The 18,118-nt window shown below is 41.8% G+C and overlaps 1 protein-coding gene across 2 annotated transcripts; it reads left to right on the top strand.

Annotated features, from left to right (window-relative positions):
- Window positions 1-144: 144 nt before the first annotated feature.
- On the top strand, window positions 145-17,815 carry Ckap2 (cytoskeleton associated protein 2). 2 transcript variants are annotated; one of them, NM_001004140.2, is made up of 9 exons: window positions 145-280; window positions 6,369-6,450; window positions 8,225-8,297; window positions 8,385-9,190; window positions 10,005-10,209; window positions 10,793-10,963; window positions 12,633-12,702; window positions 16,017-16,251; window positions 16,990-17,812. In NM_001004140.2, exons 1-9 carry the CDS (start codon window positions 172-174, stop codon window positions 17,231-17,233), a joined length of 1,995 nt encoding a protein of 664 aa, NP_001004140.2. In that variant the 5' UTR covers window positions 145-171; the 3' UTR covers window positions 17,234-17,812. The 2 variants fall into 2 exon arrangements, with proteins under 2 accessions (NP_001004140.2, XP_006509289.1); XM_006509226.4 differs by having other exon boundaries at window positions 256-574; window positions 16,990-17,815.
- Window positions 17,816-18,118: the final 303 nt, after the last annotated feature.

Raw genomic sequence — 18,118 nt, 5'->3', positions numbered from 1 at the left:
CTCCAACGGCGTCATCCATCCAGTTGGGAGAGCTTTGTTCGATTTTGAAATTTCTCGCCGGCTGCCAAGTCTCTGGATTCTGGGACGGCCCCGCCCCTCGCCTGGGCCCCGCCCCTCCGCGCTCATTGGTCCGTTCAATCCACGCCGGCGCCGAGGCGCGCTCATTAAGCGATGGCAGAGTCCAGGAAACGCTTCCTTGGCAGGGCTGCGAGGAATCCCTTGCCGGTGACCCGGGACCTGCAGCTGCCCCCGACCAGGCGAGACCAGCCGGCCTTCCGAGGTGAGCGATGGCACGGGGCCTCGGCCGCTAACTCTCTCTGAGAGCCCAGGCCGCTGCCGAGGGTAGCGCGTGGCTCGGCTCCTGCCGGGGCCAGCGGTTTATCTTCGGGGTCTGAGGGCGGGGGCGGGGCTGCCCGGACCCCCGACTGCGCCTGCGCGCGCGCTCGCTAGCTCCCGGGTTCTCCTATCTCTGTGCTTGGAACGTGGAGGTGAGGCTGGGACTGTTTGCATGATGTCCTGGACGTTTTGGAAAAATGGAGTTGAATGGTCTGCAGCAAGAATGTGGAAAACTTATGTAAGTTGGTCAGAATTTGGCGACTGGTATCAGATCTCTCTACACAGTTGTTTCTGGAACCCTATATTGAAATGTGTTCCCTGCAATTTTCACTCGATTAGGACATTTGATGCTATTTATTTATTTATTTATTTATTTGGGAGGATGAACCTCAGAGCTTTGTATACGCTAGGCAAGTATTCTATCATTGAGCACAAGCTAGAGTCCTGAGAGGAGGGAACCTAAACTGAGAAGATGTTTCCACAAGATCAGGCAGGCTGTAGGCCAGCCTGTAGGGCATCTTCTTAATTAGAGATTGATGGGAGAGGGAGGGCCCCGCCCATTGTGGGCGGTGCCACCCCTGGGCTAGTGGTCTTGAGTGCTATTTAAAAACAAAAACAAACAAACCAGGCAGAGCAAGCCTTGTAGCTACACTTCTTCATGGCACCAAGTTCCTGCCCTAACTGCTTTTGATGATGAGCTAACTGTACTATGGAGATATTAGTAAATGAACCCATTCTTCCCCAAGTTGCCTTTGGTGAGAGTGTTTTCATCACAGTAATAGTAAGCCTAAAACAGCACCTTGCATGTAATTTCTGATTCATGGGATCATTTGTCTAAATTGAGAAATCTCCTATTGTGTTGTTATAGGAATAATCTCTTTTCCCAGGGAGGAGACACTCCACACCCTTAGTGGTTACTCTTTAAAGCTCTTTAGTAGAAGTTGTTCGCTCTGGCTAGCACCCAAGGAAGAGCCAGCCCTGAATACGAGACTTCATTGGCTTTTTAAACACTTTAGACTGGTGCTTTCTTGTCGCTTTGGTTTTTGTTGTTGTTTTGAGACAGGGTTTCTCTGTAGCTCTAGCTGCCTGGAACTTGATCTGTAGACCAGGCTGGCCTTGAACTCAAGAATGTCTGCCTCTGCTTCCTGGGGTAGGCTTGTGCATTTTACACTACTCTCATCCTTAAATCTCTTTTAGATCCCAGCCCCAGGTTACACTTTGAACAATTTAAACAGAAAAAAAAGGTCACTGGCAATAATTCTGACATCTTTGCTGTGTCGACCTCCCACCTGACCAAGTGGCCAGACTTAATGATAGTCCCGCATCTCTGGGAGGAGGCTTTCCTGGTCTGGTGTGCAAGCCAGGAGACAGGAGCAGTAGACTCTGGCGAGTCTTATCCTTATTTGGTAATGAGGTTATTGTGCAGCTTACTGTGACCACTCTCACAGGAGGTCCCATCAAACCTGACGTGCAAGTGTCTGGTCAGCTTAACCCATTTTACTTACCTGAACATTTAATTCTCCCTAACCAGTTTGCTTGGTTTTTAAATGTACCTATTTTGAACAGTATTTTATATTAAACTGCCTTTGCATTGCCCATTCAAGTTTAATTTTGAAAATATATTACAGAAGATTGTATAATGTGGGATATAAATTGGTCTCTCCCTCCCATCTTGTCTCTGTAAATGAATTATATTTGTACTTAGTGTGACTACAAACACAATTCTGGACACATAAAATATATGTTTAATTACTTTCTTATTTTTTATTTTACTTTGAGACAGCCTTTCTACATAGCCCTGAATGTCCTAATCCACTATGCAGATCAGGCTCGCCTTGAATTTACAAACCTCCACCTGCCTCTGCCCCCAGCACTATGATTAAAGACATACGTTATCACCCCAGATTACCTTTGTTTTAACAGTTTATAATACATTGGCAACTCTCACAAGATTAGGGTTTTGTAAGCTAAGGTGATTTATCTCTGGTAAGATTTCTGAGCCTTAAAAATAACAGTTTCTGGCCGGGCGGTGGTGGCGCACGCCTTTAATCCCAGCACTTGGAGGCAGAGGCAGGCAGATTTCTGAGTTCGAGGCCAGCCTGGTCTACAGAGTGAGTTTCAGGACAGCCAGAGCTACACAGAGAAACCCTGTCTCGAAAAACAAACAAACAAACAAACAAACAAACAAACAAAAGACAGTTTCTGAACTGAAGCTCTTTTAAATACTAAGGTAATACACTTTATATGATAAGTTCAGTCCATGGAGAAACTGGGAACTTCATTATCCTGTATAGTATAGTTTTACAAAGTCTAAGTCAATTTGTAAGATCTTTTATATCAAGTAGCTTATTTTATCACAAGTGTAATTATAGCGGAGAACTGGAGGATTGGTTGTCCCAAGGAGACCTAAGAATAACAAGTGTACACTTAATTCTGACCACAGTTTCTCCAGATGTTTAAAGCTTAACAAAGTTAGCAGAGACACACAGGACAAGACATGCGTGTCTCAGTCAGCTTTTGTTACCCTGTATCCACAGGAGCAGTCACTGTAACCCTTGAGTATACTGTCTAAGCCATCCTCTACAAGGCCCCTTGAACATAGTCAGACCTACTCTGACTTCGCTTTAAGCTTTTATGGTTTTGTCTCTCTTTTTTTTTTAATCTGATTTATTCTATCTAAAAGAATTTAACCTTTTATTGTCTCACTGATCCTGAGAAAGACTTAGAAAGAGCAAGAATCTTGAATGAGAGAACATTCTGTATAAATGAGAACAAACCGGCGGGTAGAGGACTCAGAGAGCTGAACTTCCAGGATTGTAGTTTTAGATGGTAAACTATTTTTATAGTCCCAGAAACGTGCAGCTATCTTAACCTTTACGTATGAATCACCTTGACCAAACAATTTAAACACTGTAAACATCCAGCTGGGCGTGGTGGTACACACCTTTAGGCAGAGGCTGGCAGGCTAGCCTGGTCTAGCAAGAGAGTTCCAGGATAGCCAGAGCTACGCAAAAAAACCCTGTATTGAAAAGAAACAAGCAAAAAATTAAATAACCATAACAAATAAATTTATCATTTGCTATAAGAAATTTTCCTAAAAGAGGTGTATGTATGTGTGTGTGTATCTGTTTTCCCCTGGGCTTCTACCCACTAAGTATAGCAACTTTCCCAAGCTACATAAGTCCCCCCCTGACCTCCCAGTTTTTCCCAGTCCTTATACACAATCTCTAGAAACCTTGAGGCCTCATGCAGTTGGGCCTGGATACTCAGGAGAGGGTACACTGGCCTTGCCTGTCTCCTCCTTGTAGGGATATTAACATTTAACAAGCCCAGCTGTGATTATTTTAATAGACACAGCTGGAGTTCTGAAGATGGCCATTGTCTAGCTAGAATGTATTATGCACCATCACTTTAATAAAGGAAAGTTGATTCCAAATTACACACATAGAGTAATGCAATAAATGAATACTACCTGTGAACAAGCATACCGTTAAGACATTAGGCCCTGTAAGTTTCTAGGCAAACCTTACAGAAAACCTAAGACAGCCTTTGTGACCTATATAGTATATAGAGGCTTAATTTCATGTGTCCATCCTCTAACAGAATGTGGCTGAGGGGGCTCTGTGTGCTGGAGTTATGATTGAGAGACCCTCCCCAGGTGTACGTTTCTCACTATCTGCTTTATTATAGGCACCTCTATACCATGAGCTAAGTAATAGTAGTAGCCTCTTTTGGGCATAATTTACCTTTTACCTGTCCTCAAGCACACAATGACTTTTTTCCTGGGCTGTTCTGTTCCTGTCACAGGGTCAGGGGCCAGCCTGAAATGGGCAGGCCAAATCTCACCTCCAGAGCTAGTTTGGGGCTTTTCCAACATTACCCATACCCAAAAGGTATTTGTTTCTCTGTAAGACAGAGGAAGCCGGTGATCTGTATACCCATAAGGAGTTTGTGGGTGTCTGTAGATGCGGACAGACACTGAGAAAACCTGAGTATGAATACATCAAATTACAGGTCTTGATTATACAGAATATAATGATTCTATGATGCAGGAAGAGCTTGGTTCCTCTGTGGGTTAAACCTCTAGTTTATTTTTCCCGTTTGGCTCTTTTAAGCTTACAGGTATTATAACCTATTAAACCATAAAAAACAGACATCGAAGGGACCTCAGGAAACTTTGTCAGTCCCCCCACCCCCATGTCTTTATAGCTGAAAAGTGGGAACAAAACCAAAAGAGTATCTAGGGTTGGTAAGGCAGACCACGGGTATAAGGCAGAGGAGTCAGTACCAAGAACAGAAAGACTGTCTCAGAGGAAGCAGGCTTGGAGATTCAGTGCAAAGAGTGAGTTAAGACCTTCAGTCTCCCTTTGGAGACCACAGCTTTACAGCACAGAAAAACTGGCTGGCCAGGATGCCTGGGTCTTGGCCAGTGTTTATCCCAGGCAGGGCTTGGTGGAGAAGACTATATGGGCCATTGGAGTAACCTGCCAAAGGAGCCTTTCCTTTCTTTTAAAAAACCCAGAGCCATTTTCTTGTTCTGAGCAAGAATCAAAACTCCTTCCTCTTTATGAAAGGAGGAGCCCTACGTTTTAATTGCACCTTTTGTGTCAGATGCACACACACACACCTCTCTCTACACAGTTGTTTCTGGAACCCTATATTGAAATGGTGTTCCCTGCAATTTTCACTCAATTAGGACATTTGATGCTATTTATTTATTTATTTATTTGTTTGGGAGGATGAACCTCAGAGCTTTGTATACGCTAGGCACACTCACGCATGCACTTGCGCACGCGTGTGCACACACACACACACACACACACACACAGAGAGAGAGAGAGAGAGAGAGAGAGAGAGAGAAGAGCCGAGCCAGCAGCTCTAATCTGGGAGCACAAAGGGAGCAGGCTTCAGGATGAAGGTGGAGTCTGGTTTATATGGCACAATCCAGCTGAACAGGCAGCTAATTTCTCAAAGAAAGTTCTTCCTCTGCGTGGGGGGGAAAAAGGGGGTCTCTGCAGGAGACTTCTCCTGGCTGCCAAACAGGCAGGACCTTCACTTAACTTTCAATCCAAGGTTACACCATTCCCCGCCACCGTTTTCTTAATGGGAAACCTTCTTGTCAGCTCTCCTAGGAAGCTTCCTTAGGGCTTGTTCTGAGCCCTCTCTCCCCTATGGGGTGGAGCCTGGTTGAGACCTGGGGGCCAGTCTTGCCATTTTACCTTATCCTGCTTCTTTCCTGTGAGCTTTTCTTGTCTCTGAATGAGCCTGGACCATTGATGAGAGTGGAGAGTTTGGAGTGCCCTCAGAGGAAGTACTGGAAACTGGTTGGGGGCACTCTTCGCAGGACTCCTCTCCAGCCATGTGAACGCTTTCGAGCAGCACAGAGGCACCAGCTCTGTAGGTCACACTGGGAGCCTCCATGTTATAGAAATCACCTGCTTTCGCAGAGAGGAGTTGCTCCACGCCTGACTTAGGGACTAATGGAGGAAATGCTCTTTTACAGCACTTGTCCAGCTCTGGCTGATGTCCAAGGAGACGTGGCTTTGAAGAGAAGATTTCAATAACTTACATACACTGGAGGCTAGAGTGTTTTATATATGCAGTCATTAAATCTGGTTCAGGTCTTGGCTCCAGGTTACACTTTGAGCAATTAAGAGACTATGAGTCTGGCCAGTTAGGCAGATGGGAGATTGATATAGCAAAGATATGGCTAGAGCTATTTAAGTACTTTTTTTTCATTTTCTCAAATAGTTGTTACTGAGGGTCCTCTTGCCCACCTGGCAGAATTACGTTTTTACTGATAAGAGCACAAGGTACTTTGTAGTAGACCAGGACTTTGTATGATTTAATGTCTCCTAAGCAAATCCATTAGCAAATACTTATGACATCAATTCTATTAATTTGAATTTCCTCTTCATCAATATTAATATAAAAACACTATCTCAGAATAATTTTTCCAAGAAAAATAACCTTTTACTCTGTCATAGTTGATGTTTTAACTAAAGTTGATTTTGTTGCTCTTTCCTCTCTAGAACAAAGAAAACAAAAACTCAAGGAATATCTGTTAATACGAAAAACAGTGTTTCCATACAAACAAGAAAATCAGATATCCAGGTGAGGTGAAGTTTAATTCAGTTCTGGAGAATTACATTAGAGTTGTGCACTAAGAACCTAACATGCACCCGATTTGTAATTTTTTTTTTAATTTTTTTTTTTTTTTTTTTTGGTTTTTTGAGACAGGGTCTCTCTGTGTAGCCCTGGCTGTCCTGGAACTCACTTTGTAGAACAGGCTAGCCTCGAACTCAGAAATCCACTTGCCTCTGCCTCCCGAGCACGCTGGGATTAAAGGCATGCGCTACCACACCCAGCTCATTTGTAATTTTTACTTCCTACTAACCACTTTTAACTTTAAAATGAAATGATTTTTAACACTTAACCCAGTTATGATTCCAGATATTATCATTTTCAACATGCGATATTTAAAAGTATTAAGAGGTCTGGAAATGTATTTTAGTAGTAGAATGCCTGCTACCCTTCAGCACCACAAAGAAAAAGTATTACGGCATTATACCCTCTCTTTTGGTATCCCGTCTTCAAAGTTGTGGTGTGAGTCAACACTTTGGGCCCATCTCGGTTTGTACCAGCAGCTGCTTGATGTAGGTGATGCACCTGATCATCGTTTTACACATATGTTTAGACTCTTAAAGGGAAGCAATTCATTTTTGTACACCTATTGTGTATGTGTATTCAAGGTACTGTACACATGTGCAGGCCAAAGTAGCCTTCAGGCTTGTGGGCTCTGTGAATCAAATTGTGGCAGTCATCTGCATCTACTGAGCCATCCCGGGTCCAAGAGGAAAGAGTTTTAGAGCAAAGTGTATGTATGTGTACTGAAATACTGACTTAGGAGATATGCTGTGCTGTCAACATCGGTGTTTGGTTTTGAATGCATTCAAACACTCAAGTTTCAAACTTGAGTTTCTTCTGTCCCCAAGTATAGATCATGGGTTGGTACCACTGCAGCTGAGATGGATAATTCCATGTGTCTTTCAGGCTACAGTGCCCAGTTGTTTGGTAAAACAGTAGCCTAGATGTTGCAGTAAAAGAATCTTTTAAGGCTTGGTGTGGTGTCACGTGCTTTTAATCCCAGCACTGAGCTGAAGCCGGAGGATCTGTGTACTTGAAAGGCAGCCTGGTCTACAGAGCTGATTTCTAAATAGAGACCCTGTCTCAACAAACAAAAGCAAAACTAAACAAAGAACCTTTCAGGTGTGACTAATACTTGAGTCAGTGACTTTTGAGGACATCAGGTGGCCCTCTGTGTGTGTAGATTTCATCAATAGAAAAGCAGTGTTTGGGGATATTAACTTTACTTTGTAGTTGGTAGGAATTAAAGTTTTATTAGTTATAGGAATAACAGATTTTGTCAGTTCTACCAAATAGCACTATATACACATTTTAGCATATGCTGAATTTGTGACTCTGTTTTGGAATTACTCAAGTGTCTAGATGACAATATTTTATTTCCTACCTTGATTTTTTTTAATTAAGCAATTTTTTTATTAGATATTTCTTCATTTACATTCCTACCTTGATTTTTGTACATAATTGGTATCATTTTGCTAAGGGTAGTCAGATATTATACTAGTCTATAGCTAAAAAAAAAGAAAATTGGGCTGAAATTTTTAAACCCACGTTTTTACTCCACTAACTATATTTTGCTTAGAATAACCAAATCTTAATTCATTTCTTGCTTTAATTTACAGTTAAAGATCCTGGGGCCTTGAATGACCTCAATAAATAATAAAATATTATTAGATATTCTCTTGCCTCTTCCCTGAAAGCACATTTCCTTTGTACAGAAATTTTTTTTTCTTTTAATTAATAGAGATCAGAAAATGATAACATCTGAGGATCGGGTCCAAGAAGGGAAAAAAGTTGTGAAACTCAAAACAGAAGTGGTAAGATACATGTCTAGCCCTCAGACCTTCCTGTACTCTTTATGAAGAAATGGATTCTGAGATAATGATTTCTTTTAACTCTTCTAGGCTGATAAAGAAAATATTGAAAGTACAGTTGAGAAAAACTGCATTCCATTAAAAGCTGGAGAAGTAACCAGCTCAGAAATACATAATTCAAAGGATAATGTTCAAGCTGTGCAGTTATTATCTACAAGAGATGATTTGCCAGGTCAGACTGTGACATTAGACCCGGCATGTCACCATAAAGACAATAAAAAGATGCAAATGACTGCAGAGAAGCCCAAACAAGACAGTAATGTGTCTAAAAAGCGAGTGCTTGGCTATTATCATGGCCAGATTGTTCAGTCTAAGATTAATTCATTTAGAAAGCTTCCCAGTGTCAAAGGCGAGAGTCTTACAACAACCAAGAAACTTCCCACTACTGTGTCTAAAGCCATGAAGGCTCAGAGTGAGCCTGCGAACACCGTCAGCGTAAAAGCCTCAACTACAGCTGCTGCCACCAAGTTTGCAGACGCTAAACCTGTGAGCACTGCGTCGAAGGACACACTTGTGCGACCACCTATCCGAAGCCTCCACAGTAGTTCCCACGGAGCTGCGAAACAGGGCCTCAGCAGGCCGCTTGCCAATGTTACAGTCAGAAAAGGGATGCTTGACAAGGAGTCACATCGATCAGAACCAGTTGTGTCCGTTGTCAAAGCCGGTTCTTCTCAGGCCCCATCAAGAAGCATAGCATCTAAAGATGCAGCCAGGACTGATTCGTCTAATACCAGACTGATGGTAAAGCCAAAAGATACTGACCAGCGCAGATACACGATTGCAGGAGCAAGTGTTCATAGATCAGCTCAGCTCAAGGACACCACCGCAGAGAGGAAGTGAGTGGATGAAGCTCACTTTGTTTGCCTAGTTTTCAGTAGAATACCATTTGTGGATTTACCTTTGTAACTTCCTTGAACGTATTAGAATTTCTTTAATTTATTATTTTCTGCCTCACAGGCAAATTTATGTATGGAACAAGAAGACCAAAAAGTTATGTGTTTAAGTGTGGTTTACTGGTTGCTTTTGATTTCAGCTGGACAATTAAGAACAGTTGAGAAATACTTATAATTTATTCGCTTAAAAACCTAATCTTGGCTTCTTTTGGGGGAGGTGTTATTTATTATTTTCTTTATATGCGTGAGAGCATTGGCTCCTCTGGAAGTGGAGTTACAGGTGGTTGTGAGCCTCTTGATGTTGGTGTAAGGAACCAAGCCTGGGTCCTTTGGCAAGAGCAGTAAGCACTCTTAACCTCTTAGCCGTCTCCCCAGTTCTAATATCTATCTATCTAATCTTGTTATGTTCAAGAGTTTCTCTGCAGACAGATCTGTTCCAGCAGTTTAGAACGATGGATAGACTTGAGGTTGTTGTGATTTGTGTATGGGTGGTTTATGTGTATGTATGTCTTTGTACCATGTGTGTTCCTGGTGCCCACGGAGGCCAGAAGAGGGCGCCAGATCCTCTGGACCTGGAGTTAGAAATGGTTGTAATGCACCATGTGGTGCTGGGAATCAAACCAGGGTCCTTTGGAAGAGTGGCTGGTGCGGCTGCGCTGTCTCTCCAGCCCAGATCTGAACTATATTTAATTATTCCACTTAGCAGGAAGTCGCCATCAAAATCTAAGTAATGTCTATGTGCTGTTTCTGGTTGTAGAGCTCAGATGACGGAGTGGAGAACTGGCAAAGGAAAGGGGCTAAAACGACCTCCTCATTCAGTAGTCACCCAGGCTGAGCCAAAGGGACAAAGTGAAAACCCAGTTGGGTCCTTTTGGACTACCATGGCAGAAGAAGATGAGCAGAGATTATTTACTGAAAAAGTAAACAAAACTATTTCTGAATGCCTGAACCTTATTAATGAGGTAGTCTTTTTTGTTTGTTTCTTTGCTTTTAATGTGTATGGCTGTTTTGTCTGTATTTATGTCCATGTGCATTCCTGGTGCCTGTAGAGGCTAGAAAATGGTGCTAGATCATCTGGAACTGGAGTTAAGGATGGTTGTGAGCCACCATGTGTGTGCTGGGAATTGAACCCAGATCCTCTGGAGGAACAGCTAGTGCTCTTAAATGCTGAGCCATTTCTCCAGCCCTCTTGGTAGAGCCCTTATCTTTATACATTCTATGATTTAGAAATGTTTTAAGGTTTGTTGTTGCTGTTATTTTACTTATGTGCTGAGATGTGTATGTGTGCCACACATGCTCAGATGGCAGCAGCGGCTGGAAGGTGTTGGGTCCACTGACTGTGGAGGTTATGGTCAGTTGAGAGCTGCCCAGCCTGGGTGGTAAAAACCACCAACTTGGATCCTGTGGTAGAACATCAAGTACTCTCGACTGCTGAGTCATGTTTCCAGATCCTTCTGTCAGCCTTTTATATTGCTCACTGTTCTTGACTATAGTCAGATTATTGTTTATAGTCTGTAGCTCACATTTTATTTCTTGGTATTTTAGGGATGCCCAAAAGAAGAAATTTTGGCTACATTGAATGACCTGATTCATAATATTCCAGATGCCAAAAAACTTGTTAAATATTGGATATGTCTTGTACGTATTGAACCAATCACAAGTCCTATTGAAAATATTATCTCAATCTATGAGAAGGCCATCCTGGCAGGGGCTCAGGTAAGATCAAAATGCACCGAGTTGTTTTGGAGCAGCACATCACTGTGCAGTTCGATCCGATTGTGATTTTATGTATGGTCCTGATGGCTATTTAAAGGAAACAAGAGGACTTGGTGGAGTTCAGTGGGAGAGCAGGGGAGATGGTAGCAGCAGAAACAGTGAAGGCTGCAAGGACTGCATTATGCTTTCCAACCTCCTAAAACTTTTCACCTGTGTACCGAGGGTTATAAGACTTTAGAAAATAAGCCGGGCGTGGTGGCGCACGCCTTTGATCCAGCACTCGGGAGGCAGAGGCAGGCGGATTTCTGAGTTCAAGGCCAGCCTGGTCTACAGAGTGAGTTCCAGGACAGCCAGGACTACACAGAGAAACCCTGTCTCGAAAAACCAAAAAAAAAAAAAAGACTTTAGAAAATAGATACCAGCTGAACTATAAATTTAATGAAACCGAGAATATTTTAGCACAAAATAACCTCCTATGCATGTCCCATAATGGAACAGAAAGGATATTACAAAAAGTAAACTATGGCCCTGGTGCAGTGATACAGAAGTGCGAGCCAAGGCTAAGGCAGAAATTGTAGCGTAAAGACAGAGATGATACCGAGGCAGAGACTTGGGAACAAGAAGCAAAATTAGCCACAAAATTGAAAATAGGATTGATTGTTCTAGAACTAAATTCTGAAACTAGGACTATGAACCAGGGCTTCTATTTTTAAATATTCTTATATTAGCAAGCATGGTGGCTTTGAGGAACATAGTGAATGCTTTTATCATCTATCAGGTAGTACAGTTTGAACAAGTGAAATATGTTGGGTTGACAAGCTCAAGATATTCAGAGAGATGGCTCAGCAGTTAAGAGCATGGATTGCTCTTCCAGAGAACCTGTGTTCAATTCCCAGCAACCGCATGGTTGCTTACAACCATCTATGTGATCTGATGACCTCTTCTGGCATGCAGGTGTACATGCAGAGTACTCATACATACATACATATAAATTAATTTTAAAAAGATATTCATGCCGGGCAGTGGTGGTGCATGCCTTTAATCTCAGCACTTGGGAGGCAGAGGCAGGAGGATTTCTGAGTTCGAGGCCAGCCTGGTCTGCAGAGTGAGTTCCAGGACAGCCAGGGCTACACAGAGAAACCCTGTCTTGAATAAAAAAAATAAAAAAATTAAAAAAAAAAAAGAAGGAGGAGGAGGAGAAGGGGAAAGGGAAGAAGAAGAAGACGAAGAAGAAGGAAGAAGAAGGAGGAGAAGGACAAAGAGGAGGAGGAGGGGAAGGGAAAGAAGAAGAAGAAGAGATATTCAAATATGAAGTTAATAGTGTGAGACACAAAATACAACTAGAACTTAATTTTTCAAAAGAGCTTGTTAGATAATATGATCAGCTATTGAATATATGATAGGATTCTATCTATTACATTTGTTTGTATTGAGCAAATATTAGTTATCAAAGACCTAAAAATTAGGGGATTTTTGTTGTTGTTATTGAAATTCTGTCCTTTAAGTTCATTTTCTTATTCTATTAAGTTGAAAGATATAACCATTTTCAATCTTAACAACAAATGTTTATCTCAAAATAGGAAAATTCTTCTAATATTTTTTATTTATATAACCTAATTTTTGACCATGTAAATTTCTTTCTTTGTTAAAAACATTTTTAAAATTTAAGCCTATTGAAGAGATGCGTCATATAATCATAGATATTCTAACAACGAAGAGTCAAGAAAAAGTCAATTTGGGTAAGTTTTCAGATGGCTTGTGATTTTACTAAAATGTACTGATTCGGTTTCCCTTTTGTCTCATTTAACTTTTTTGTTTACATAAGGTCTTCTCCATGTACTTCTGTTTACCTGCTTCTGAAATGCAATACATGTGTATCTAATGTAGACGTTTAAAGCCAGATGTGATAGCTCACACCTGGAATCCTGACAGTTTTGGGAGGCTAAGCTAGGGGGATTGTTAAGGCTGCCCTGAATGAGTAAGGCCCTGTCTTGAAAGAGAAGAATTGGCATCCTAGCTCTTGGCTGCTAAAGCAGGAGGATCGTGGGTATGGGCCAGCCTAGGTTACACGCAGAGTGAGACCCTGTCTGAAAAAACTAGTTCAAAATCCCCATCTACCACTGAGTATGGAAAGTTTCTTTCTGGGCCTTAGATTTCTGTCTTAAAAGTGGAGCACCATAGGGCCGGTGATACTGTAGCTTTAATCACAGCATATCAGTTTTCATTGTTTGTTTGTTTGTTTCTTTCTTTCCTTCATAAATATTTTTAAGGTTTATTTATTTATTTTCTGTATATGAGTATACTGTAGCTCTCTTCAGACACACCAGAAAAGGGTATCGGATCCCCTTATTGGTGGTTGTGAGCAACCATGTGGTTGCTGGGAATTGAACTCAGGAAGAGCAGTGTTCTTAACCATTGAGCCATCTTTCCAGCCCTTTCTTTTCTCTTCTTCTCGTTTGTTTCCTCTTCTTTTCTTTTCTTAGTTTTTCTTTTCTTTTTATTGAGGCTATTTAATGAGATAATCAGTAAAGACCGTTTAGCTTATCTGTTCTGGACTCTAGAAAGTTTGTATATTGATAAAGTTTCAAAGTTGTAGAATAAATTAATTAGACATTCAAAAAAGAAAGAAAATTTATTTAGAACATCATTGCTAGATATAGTAGCTAAGTTCCGGTAATCCCCGTGCTGTGGGAGGCTGAGGCTAGAGGATCCCACATTTGAAGGTTGATTATATAGTAAGACACTCGATCGGCTTTAACAGTCACAGAAGTAAATCAAGTGCAAAACTTGAAATAAAAGCAGTGATCATACTGAACTATAAGTGTGTTGTGTAAGTTTCTGATTACTATGCAAGATTTAAAAAGTTCTGTTCATTACGGTTAATATGCTAATGACATAGTAATGTAGCCGTCAGTTTGACCAGGAGGTCACATTGCTTTCTATTGGAGTGGTTAATTCAGCGTCATTTGAGGGCCTGCTAATATATGTCCAGAGGAACATCTGGAACATGTGTATAATCTGATGATAATCTGTCAATCAAATATAATGACTATGCAAGAAGGAATAAGAGGGTGGAAATCCAGAAGCAAATGACATGGAAAATTCAAGAACAGTTTAATGTCATCCTTAAGGAGAGAAATAAAAGTGAGACTTCTAAGCTGGGGGAGGTGATGCACACCTTCAGTCCCAGCACTTGGGGGGTGGGGGAAGGCCTGGCTCTGTGAGTTCCGGCCCAGCCAGAGCCACATAGGGAGGCCCTGTCTCCAAATAAACAGACAGACAGACAAACAAATACACAGATTTTCTGAAGTCTTGCTTGTATTTCTTACTGGCTCTAGAGGTGTCATTTACATTGAATTCAGTTTCTCATTTTTTCCCCTTAGTAGAATATTAGTGTATTTTAAGTCGATAAATTATTATTAGTATTTAGATAGAGAAAAGCCACCATAAAGCTTTTATGTCCTGAAATTTATAATACTCAAATATAAAATTGATTTTACTGATCAAAGCGAATTCTACATGACAAGACCTCACATGGGAAATACAAGACATATTAACTGAGAAAATGCTGATAATAGATACTGTAAGTCTCTTAGGTACGCCAAGCTCTTTCGCCTGGCGCTGAGCACACAATGTTTTTCCTAAGCCCGGTCCTTTTGTTCTTTTCAATAAGTGATGATCATGGCAGAATCTTGCAGGTGAATTTTTTTTTAATTTAGATTTATTTATTACTTTATTGAGTCTTTTATCTGCACGTATATATGTGCACCAAGTGCATGCCTGCTGCCTGTGAAGGTCAGAAGAGCGGAGAATCCCCTGGAACTGGAATTACAGAGTCATGTGGAGGCCGGGAGATCGATCCTGGCTCCTCTGCTAGAGCAAGTGCTCTAACTGCTGAGCCGTCTTTCCAGCTCTTCGGCATGATGTTTTTCTTGAATAACCTGTATTTTACAGTCTTTCTACTTCTCTGTTCCTAGCCAATCAGTTTCAGTTTAACTTTCTAGGTATCCCTTAGATAATTTAATTTCCATTCTTTCCATCTTTACTTCACGTATTGCACGGTGGTTCAGATCATCTTTGCTCTCTCCTGCCCTGTAGCACTAGTTTTCTAATTTGAGTTGCCTGCTCCTTTAAAATCATCTCAGCACTGCAGACCGGACGCCCTGCTGTTCTCTTGTCAGTTCTGGCTTTGCCTCTTTTTGCGTTATTGACATTTTCTCCTTTCCCTTGTTTTAGTTAGGGGTTCTGTGCTATGTAAAACCCAAAAGTAACTTGGGGAGACAAGGGTTTATTTCAGCTTACAGTTGTGCAGCACAGATCATCACTGAGGGAAGTCAGGGCAGGAACTCAAGCCGAGAAGGAGCTGATGCAGAGATAGGAGGAGTGCTGCTTACTGGCTTGCTCTCCCTGGCTTGCTTAGCCTGCTTTCTTGTATCATCCAGGACCGCCCACCCAAGGGGACAGCACTCCCTATAGGATGGGACCAACACATCAGTCGTTAATTAAGAAAATGCCCCACAGGCTTGCCACTGACCAATCTGGGGGGGGGGGCATTTTCTCAGTTGAGGTTCCCTCTTCTCAAGTGACTCTGACCTATGTCAGGTAGACATAAAACTAGCCCAGTTCATTCCTTTTTATAGGTTCTAGCGACCCTTTGTTCTTACTTGGCTTACACCGTTTTATCTCATTTAATAGTTAATTGTTCTTCAACTGTGTCTTTCCTGGCATACTCTTAAGAACTGGAGTGGTTCCATTCTTTTTGGTTTTTCAAGACAGGGTTTCTCTGTGTAGCCCTAGAACTCCCTCTGTAGACCAGGCTGGCCTCGAACTCAGAAATCCGCCTGCCTCTGCCTCCCTAGTGCTGGGATTAAAGGCGTGCGCCACCACTGCCCAGCCCATTCTTAAATTTTTATCTCTGCACATGGGATATTAAATATCTGTTAAATTGTTGGCAGAAATCTGTACATAGGAAACATAATGATTAGGCAATGTAGTTTGGTTCTGTCATTTTGACATTTTGTTTAAATAGTTTAAATCTTCAATTTTTCTATAGGAGAAAATATTGAGGAGGCTCATGCAACCAAGGAACCTATCCAAGAAGTAAATGCTGATGCTAATGTAGGGTCAGGAAAACCAGGAGAGGAGAATGAACATCATGGCAAAGTTGAGGTGTATGAAGATGATCAAGACAACAAAATAAAAGATCCGGATTTAACAACTCCGGACTCAAAAACTGAAGCAGGTTGCATAATTCGATATAATGTATCTTCTACACCTCGGCTGCAAAGGTAAGTGTTTAAAGTGGATGCCATCTGTCTTCATGCTCCAGGGGTGATGCTAAGGGCCAGACTCAGAGCCCTGAATATGATGGCTTGTGGGCAAGTACATCACACTGGGAGACTGTGGCTGGCAGGTTGCTGTACAGACCACCCTGTTTCAGAGAGGATGAGAAAAGGCCGTTGGGACACCTGACCTTTCCATTTACTACATGGGCTTTGTTCTTAACCGCATGGTGTCACTTTGCGAAAGCTAGCCTTGTTTCCCACCACATGCAGTCTGTGCCACCCACAACTTTTCCCAGGCATTGCTTTACGTACATTTTTTGAGATTTATTTTGATGTGTGTGGGTGTACCTGTATGTGTATCTTTGTACCACATGAATGGCATGCCCACAGAAGCCAGAAGAGAGTGTGGAATTTTCCCGAGACTGGAGTGAACAGTTTGAGCTGCTATGTGGGGGCTGAGATTCAAGCCTGGGTCCTTCCCCCCAGGCATTTTCAATGTTAAGACATCTTATGGTTAATAGCTAGAGGACTTGGAATTAAGAAATCAGACTCTGGTACTCAAGTGTCCACATAATACAGATTGTAACAACAAATACACTTCTAGGGACTTGGGGTACCTCTCCCTTCCTAAAGACAGTCTGTCTGGCACATGGGTCCCTCATAGAAGTACGTTATGAGAAACTGCAAAAGTGTAAGACAAATTTGAACATGCTTTGGAATAACTTTGTGGGTTTTTTTCAGTATGAAAAAGATGCAACATGATAAAAATTCCACACTTAAAGAGCTAAAGTTCCTGACACCAGTGAGACGCTCACGGCGCATTCAAGACAAGACTTCACGACTGCCAGCCATGTTAAAAGACCACGACCCTTCTGTGTCTTCCCTGGAGCAGTTGTCTGAGTTGGGAGGGGATGCCTTTGTCTGCCGCCCTAATGCAGCACTGTGCCCTCTGTTCTTTGAGACCGACGTAGCGGAAGAGGAATAGGAGTCCCGAGTCCTGAGCAGTTATGGTTGTGTTACTCCTGTGGCCCTGCATGTGTACAACTTTATCGTAGGTCTGAAGTTGTCCGCATGCCTAAGTATGGTACAGGTAAACTCCACTAGCTTGTTTGTTGTGTTTTTAAAATATAATGTTGGCTGCTTCACTTTACTAATTACTTACAGTTAAAGAAACAAAATCAGAAAATGTAGTCTATATAAATTTATATTTTTACGTTGACTTTGTTCCTAATACGTTTATAATAAATATATATGTATAATGTTCCAATGACATTTCATTGATTGACTTATTTGATGATGGAATTGACTTTAGGACCCTACTGTGGGGCTATAGTTAGCTGCCTATGGCATTTATTTCAACAAATATGTTCTGGGGTCTCAGGATGTGCCCCCAGAAGAGTGCTTGCCTAATGTGCAAGGCTCTGAATTCAGTCCTTAGCACCACAAGAAAAACTGCTTTGTAAAATGTCATTTAACCACAGTAACCAAATTTAAACTTAGTTTTTGAAGTATATTGCTAAGTTTGTATTACTTTTAGTTGTGATAAAATATACCTGACAGAAACAAATGAGAGTTATTTTTACCTAGTTTCTGAGTACAGTCCACCATGGTGAGGAAGGCCTGATGGAGGGAGGGATGGAGAGAGGGATGGATGGAGGGAGGGAGGGAGAGAGGGAGGGAGAGATGGATGGAGGGTACTGCTTTCCCGTGCTGGGTATAACTTCCCAGGCTCAGTAGTTATCCACTTCTGCCAGCCTTCAGAACAGTGCCTCAAGCTGGAGACCAGGCATTCTAAACATAAGCTTTAGGGATAACTCAGATTCAAACTGAGTGTTGGTGAGGTCTAGGGATGGAAAGCTTCCTGTCTGCG

This window comes from Mus musculus, chromosome 8, assembly GCF_000001635.26.
Source record: "Mus musculus strain C57BL/6J chromosome 8, GRCm38.p6 C57BL/6J".
Classification (NCBI taxonomy): domain Eukaryota; kingdom Metazoa; phylum Chordata; class Mammalia; order Rodentia; family Muridae; genus Mus; species Mus musculus.
The sequence above is the reverse complement of the archived record's forward strand: the minus strand, read 5'-3'. Positions and strand labels throughout refer to the sequence as shown.

Bases quoted from the DNA above. Each gene is read 5' to 3' on its own strand.
- Ckap2 (NM_001004140.2), top strand. From the start codon at position 172: ATGGCAGAGTCCAGGAAACGCTTCCTTGGCAGGGCTGCGAGGAATCCC. The intron at 6,451-8,224 runs GTGAGGTGAAGT...TTTAATTAATAG, and splicing joins CAAGAAAATCAGATATCCAG to AGATCAGAAAATGATAACAT. The intron at 9,191-10,004 runs GTGAGTGGATGA...TTCTGGTTGTAG, and splicing joins GACACCACCGCAGAGAGGAA to AGCTCAGATGACGGAGTGGA.